General features: G+C 40.7%; 1 protein-coding gene across 1 annotated transcript; it reads left to right on the forward strand.

Moving 5' to 3' along the window:
* The first annotated feature begins 2,770 nt into the window (after positions 1-2,770).
* On the forward strand, positions 2,771-6,801 carry hmgb1a (high mobility group box 1a). Its single transcript, XM_086308949.1, has 5 exons — positions 2,771-2,905; positions 5,156-5,316; positions 5,572-5,720; positions 5,806-5,980; positions 6,080-6,801. Exons 2-5 carry the CDS (start codon positions 5,170-5,172, stop codon positions 6,224-6,226), a joined length of 618 nt encoding a protein of 205 aa, XP_086165075.1. The 5' UTR covers positions 2,771-2,905; positions 5,156-5,169; the 3' UTR covers positions 6,227-6,801.
* The last annotated feature ends 409 nt before the right edge of the window (positions 6,802-7,210 follow it).

Genomic DNA, 7,210 nt, shown 5'->3' on the forward strand with positions numbered 1-7,210 from the left:
ATTGGGTGGGGGTGGGATGGATTTTACATATGTCCCCCATTTCAGTTCATAATACCAGCCCTTGCAGGCTCCTGTACCCCCCATACACACACATGCTCAACCCACCCACACACACATATGCACACACACCTCCCTCCACCCAATCCCGCCTCTTGCATGGCATGTGCCCCCCCCCCCCTTAAGCCCCTCCTGTATCTGCTGCTCTCCTGTCCTCTATTTTCCTCTTGATGACAAAATGAATTTGCATATTTTTCCCAGGGAGCGTTCATTAGAATGCATAAACCGGCCGCCTCCTAGCCTCACGAGCAGGCTATAGCTTTCCGCCGTGGCATCTCCTGATGCAAAATGAGACACAGACAGGCAGCATCACTGGCAGACATGTGGCCTGAGTCTGGGTTGTGATTGGCATTTGGAATCACTTCACCCTTCCCGTTCTTAATTCAAGGATAAGAATAAACTCTGTCAGCCATTTTTCTTTGTTTCTATGTTAGCTGCTAAGAAGAAGAGCAGTTTATTTATTCTCTTTAAACATATAAAGAAACAATTCATTCATTTTTAAACATGCGCAATTAAAGGAATATTTACTGTAGGGATGTGGTTATATTTGAAATCATGAGAGACTGTGGGCACCTTCTTTATTTAAGCACCCCACCCCCCTACCCCCCTTCACCAGCCATATTCAAACACACAGACAAACCTTTCAAGTCAAATTACATTACTGGCTTGAATCCACTCAGTGCAAAACAAGTCGTTTTAGGAAGGGCCTCTGTCACAGACTAAAATCACACTCCTGGAATGTCTTTTCTACTCTGTGGAGGCTCTTTTGCCTTTATTTCCATATAACTTTCCATATAACTCTGTCTAATGGTGGCGCTAGAGCTGAGGTCCCAAAGTGACAAAATGTGCATTTTATAGACTGATGATCTGAATCTATACAGCTCATTCTTCTGTGCAGTTATTCTGTGCTGGTAGTGTAATGGGTAATTATTTATAACTCTACGTTACACACTGTTATACTGAATATAATGCAGTATAACTGCATATTATGCTGTATTATCAAGGATAATAGCAATTTTCATGTCTGTATATGTTATAAGGTAGGCCATGCTAAACAGGCACACTCAATAAATTAATCTACTCCTTATCTGATGGTAGTGGTAGAGCAACACCACTTGGCACTAAAGCTCATTAGGTTACCCCATGCACACTGCGTTCAGAATCTAATATTTCCCAGTCTGTTAATCAGACATACAAGAAAATGTATTTGTGTCACCTCTTGGCTGTACTAACCAGACACATTATTCAGCTGCATAAGAGTAATACAAAGAAAATGTGTAACAGATGCATATTGTACAGGGAAAAGTGACAAAAACCTTTAAAACCTCATATAAAATAAGTTATATGCTATATTTTATAAGGCAATCAGTAATAAATGATTAATTAGGAATGTACTGTTAATACAATATTGGATAATCTTGAACAAAACAGCTTGCAAAATTAATATAGAAAATATATATACACTGTACATGCATATGCACTATATGTACTATACCTGCTGTGTAGAGTGGGTTAGATTGAAAAGCACTTATGAATAGACAAAACAAACAGACTCCTGGGTTTGTTTGTTTTCCCCCATTTTGGATGTATTGGAATTTGAGTCTATGACAATTGTATTATGTTTATTATAACAACGTGCCAGGTGTTGGGAGTAAGAAGCCCTCTGCTATGAGGCTATCATGCAGACCTGTTGGACTATATCTAAAATTCCAAGTAAAAGCTCACTATCTTTTAGGGCAAAAATAAATAAATAATTGAATGAATAAAGTCAGTCAAAATGCTCATTTACTGCTTTTGCTTTAAACTGAGCAGCCGCCCTTTGATCTTCATAAGTCTTAATTAACAATAAGCACATGACCATCTCCTAATCAGGCAATGTATATGAGACCTCGAAATATCAGGATAAAAAACATACTGTGTAGAAAAACATTAACTGACAGATCTTAATATTAATTTCCCATTAAATATATTTACCATAATTTATTATCTCCAGCTCCATTTTATCCTACTATTAATATTGGGTCGTAAGTAAACATAGTCAAAAGCACAGAATGAGTGCTTAAAAAACGAATAATTATGGATACTTGTCAGAGAGAATAAGAAAACACGGTTTAGTAGTGTCAATGCAGGGACTTTCTGTCGATCATGGGCATAAATGATAATAATGGTTAATACACTGATCACAAGGGAGGCCAATCATTGAATTCCTATGGTTTTCATTCATACTAAGAGCTAAATCCTTTTTTAAAAATTTCATATCTGGACGTAACTATCACGCATGGGACGGGTAATCGCTCTTTATGCCCTTTACACGGGAATTTGCGATGTCCTCCCTATACATTTTTAAAGACATAATTTGCAAATAAGCTCACGTGTATTGTGCAGAATGCACAAAGGAGCCTGTTGATAAGGAGACGTACAACCCATCCAACACAATCTGACAACATTTTACGGCCGCCTCGTTCGCTGGCTACAAGCGCTCCTCGATGTCTCATTCATTTAGCTTGCCTACTGTACACTGAGCTCAACGTAGTGAATTCAATACTATGGCAAACACACTACACTACTACCAGCTCCAGCATGCTCGGACAGAAATATTTTTGTATCCACGCGCCTCACAAAACTTCGGTGACGTTTCACAAAAGACAACCAATGGAACCTCGTCTTCTATTAGGACAATGAAAAGCCTTCGACCAATCGCAGGGACGCCAGACTGGGCGCTGTCCAATGGCGTGCGAGCCCCGCCGAGAGTAATGTTAGAGAGCTGAAGACTGAAGACACTGCGTATCGCCTGTGCTCCCTCATACACAGCCATTGCAGACCATTGAGATCCAGCGATAGTCACTGGGTAAGTATCACACACACGAACATTTTAAGTGTCCGTAAGGATGAAAATGACGGTAACATTTAAAAATATCTTACTTATATGTCTGCCACGGTTACACGCGAAACCTTTTACTGTTTGCAAATAATTTTATTGCGGGGAACCTTAAAAAAACAACAAAATTGCCGGCGCTAAGCAGGTATCGTTACATTACTCTGCCTGGGAGTGAGGACCAGACGCTCAGTAAAAAAGAATTGAAAATTAACCTTGACGAAATTCGACGCAAAGCGTCGATTTCGTTAAATAAGAATAATTTTGTATAATACAATCGTGTCGTTTTCGCAAAATGGAGTCGAATCAAATGGTAGTTATCGCGAAAAAAATCAGGAATGTCTAGCGGACAACACGGTTAGCGACAATGGTAGAAGACTCACCGTTAGCTAGCCATTGGCATTGCAGTGCATTGCAAAGCTGAACGGCTGTCATGCGAAGACCGGAGGAGCGTGCGGAGTCTGGAGACGAGCATCAAAATTTATAAAAACCTAAGAAAAAGAGAGAGCATCTAAAAATACACCCGGGCAAATGTTTGTTTGCCACACTTCACCCGAGAAGACAGCGAAAAAAAATACCTCACGATCTGCGCTTTACTGTAATGGCTGACTGTATTCGCATAGGAAACAAGGCAGCGAGGCAATGGGAAGCCAGTGACAGAGGCGCAGTTCAGTTCAACTTTTTCTAACCGTGTTTTCTCGAGAAACAAACTCGTAACTATGAGATGTGACGACGGCAAAAGAAAATTCAATCTTTCGTGATTCGAACGAGACCAAGGGGAGATTTTTCCGATGCTCGGAAAAGGTTTAAATCGGGGCTTGAAATGAAGTGGTGGCCGCGGTCGCTCTGCCCTCTATTGCGTGCAGTGCAATGGCTGAGCGTTGACACAAAGAGAAGGAGCCATATTCTCCATGTTAGTGGATGAAGACGAGCGGCCATTAGGAGCTCATAGAAACCAAGTCAGTAGCACAGCCCGCTCATAGACACAGTACAGACCCAATGTATTACTATACAAGGCGGCTAGTGCAATAGGAATCAATCGGGGAAATATTTAGTCAAGATCGCCGGCTTTCTAGACATATTTGTCGCGTAGCAAAGCGAACTGGGAGGCGGGAGGAGACATTTGAGGGGGACTTTCTTTCATGAAGAAGGCATTCTCACAAAATGGAAGAAGAAATATTGCTGTCGTTGTTGACCTCCTTTTCCTCAACGAGAGCCTTTGCGCCATTACTACTTCGCTCGACGCAGCTTACTTGGGACTTACAGTAGCATTTAATAGGAAAATGTAAAGGGGAGGGGGAGAAAAATAACAGTTTTTAAAACATTTTTCGAAAGCTTTTCACATTATTTCCCGAATAAGAGACAAAGAAGAGTTATGAGAGATGATTGTTTATGTCACGGAAGCGCAGTTTGGAGTGTTTTATTTGCAATAAATACGTGTTTTTTCTCCAATTTGTGTCTCTTTGTGTCAAAGTTATTTCTTTCGATTAAAAACACGAACACGAGTAAAACTATGGGTTTTCAGGTGATTTATTACTGCTGCAGGTTACATTTGAGGATATTTATGTTGCAAAAGAGAAAAAAAAGACGGGGGGCAAGAAAAATATTGTTTGTTTGTTTTTTAACGCCCAATCCACTCATAGCACCACGGATGGTTCAGGTTTATACCATGCAGTTGAACTTTTGCAGTTCGGTGTTTGAGAGCGATTCCGGGACATTTATTGCTGCAAACCAAACGCACATTAATGATCGCTGCTGGCTGCGATGATGGGATTTCCTTCTTTAATACGCAGCGGTGTTTTGTCATTTGGTGAAACACCATAATGAGGAGCTGACCGCGGATTTTATGTTAAGGCCACTGTAATAAATAAATAAATGGTATCAATATAACGTTTTTTATTTATTTATTTATTTTTACATCAGCTCCGTCCGTTTTGGGCGGTGTTATTTCACAGGACTGCTTTAAGTGATATTAACTTAGTGCAGTTTGACAGCGGGGAGGGCGGGTGACTTATATAGTGCGTGCGGTCAGTAGAGACATGATTGTGTGGGTTGGACAAACATTGTAGGTCACTTTTATTTATGATTTTCTTATTATAGTTAATAATTTAAATGACACATAGCATTATTTATTAAATTTTAATATTATATTGCAAATGAATACTGCATCATTAAATTGTTGATATTCTTTATTTTATTTTTATTTTTTCTAATTGTTTTTAGATACTGTCACCAGGATGGGGAAGGATCCAACCAAGCCGAGGGGGAAGATGTCCTCCTATGCATATTTTGTGCAGACCTGTCGGGAGGAGCACAAGAAGAAACACCCTGAGGCTTCGGTTAACTTTGCCGAGTTTTCCAAGAAGTGCTCCGAGCGATGGAAGGTAGTAGAGTTTAGCTTGAGGTTTTGTTTTGGGTTGGGTTAGGGGTTTGTTTTTTTGAAAGTGAAATTTGTAGTCCTGCTGAGGGGTCAAGGATATATGACAAGCAGGATGTTGTTGGTTACGCCTCTTGACTTTAGCTGAAAAGGTGCAGGTGTTGTGTAATGAGATAACACAAAACAAGAAATAAGCAAGCTTGGGTACAGAGGGCGACGCCTCAGAAGGTGCAGTTGGTGAGATGCCTGTTTTTGCTCTCAGACAATGTCGGCCAAGGAGAAGGGCAAATTTGAGGACATGGCCAGGCAGGACAAGGCGCGCTATGAAAGGGAGATGATGAACTACGTTCCGGCGAGGGGGGGAAAGAAGAAGAAGAAGTACAAGGACCCTAATGCCCCCAAGAGACCTCCGTAAGTACTGCAAAACCACATTTAAGGATTTTTGAGATGTATGGCGAGTGAGTTGTGTAAATGTTTTTCTGTCCCCCCCCCCCAGATCTGCCTTCTTCATCTTCTGCTCAGAGTTCCGCCCTAAGGTGAAAGGCGAGAGCCCCGGCCTGTCAATTGGGGATGTTGCCAAGAGGCTGGGCGAGATGTGGAACAGCACCGCAGCCGAGGACAAGCAGCCCTTCGAGAAGAAGGCGGCCAAACTGAAGGAGAAGTATGAGAAGGTAAGAGTAAAATGTGAACGCCGACTGAGCTCTTCGGTGACAGCTGTCTATTTTTGTGTCTCGACACTGGTTCACCGCGTTTTCGCTCCTCCCTCGCAGGACATCGCTGCGTATCGCGCAAAGGGCAAACCAGGCAGCGGTGCGCCAGCGAAAGCCCCGGCCAAGGCAGAGAAGAAAGACGATGATGATGACGACGACGATGAAGATGAGGAGGAAGAGGATGATGACGATGAGGATGATGATTAGTAGGTGGCAGGTGACATAAAGTGGTAATTTTCTTGTTTATAAAGCATTTAACCCCCTTGTACACACTTCACTTACTGAAAGAAAATTCATTAGTATCCAAGGGGTAAAAAATAAAAAAAAATAAATAAAACGACAAAAAAGGCTGTGTATATCAGTTGTTTTTATGCTGTACAGTTTTTTTTCTCCTTTTTGTATAGTTAACACTACACAAGTATCGTGTCTGTATCTTTCTGCCAGTCTTACTTTTTTTTTTTTTTTTTTTTTCCCCAGTGGTAGTTACTAGACCACTATCCTGCCTGGTACAGTGTAAAGGGGTGGGCTTTACAGTATTTACCTTAGCTAGAGGTGCACAGCACATAAAAATGTTCTGAGTTAGATCTGAGTGCTTCTTTTTTTTCCCCCTCCTTCACCTGTGTGTTTTTATTTTAAATTACATGTTATCAAAATTGATGTATCACAGTTGTTTTACTGATCTTTATGTACCACTGTAATAGCAAAATAAGACAAAAAAACCTTGTTTATTGTTGAAAATTAAATTGCTTCTGATGTCAATAAACATTTTTTTTTTAAATAAATTGGTTTTGTATTGTGTACAGGTTATGTGTTTAAAAAAACAAACAAAAAAAAAAACGTGTGAGATTTAAGCTGGTAGAGCAGGAGTAAGATGAGTTGGATTATATGGCAGCTCTATGTGGGGGGGGGGGGGAAAGAATCAAAACAAATTTAATTAAAACTAACACCATAACAGATCATTCTCTTTCGAGACCTGAGGATCAATAGTTATCTTTCTGGAAGGTGAGACGTATATTAACTCGCACTGCTGCCTTGGTTAAGTTAAAGTGACTCCACATTATGAGACCCCGACGCAATTAAAGAGAGCGGGAAAGCGTCTAACGACTCAGGTTTGATAAGCTGTTCCTATGAAGTATGACTCATCACCACAACTGTTTGTATCCTCTGTTTTTAAGTCTACTGTGGCTGCGT

Source organism: Aulonocara sp. 'chitande type north' Nkhata Bay, linkage group LG10 (assembly GCF_057382095.1).
Source record: "Aulonocara sp. 'chitande type north' Nkhata Bay isolate Kocher_YH1m ecotype deep benthic linkage group LG10, A_spYH_male_GT1.1, whole genome shotgun sequence".
Lineage (NCBI taxonomy): Eukaryota > Metazoa > Chordata > Actinopteri > Cichliformes > Cichlidae > Aulonocara > Aulonocara sp. 'chitande type north' Nkhata Bay.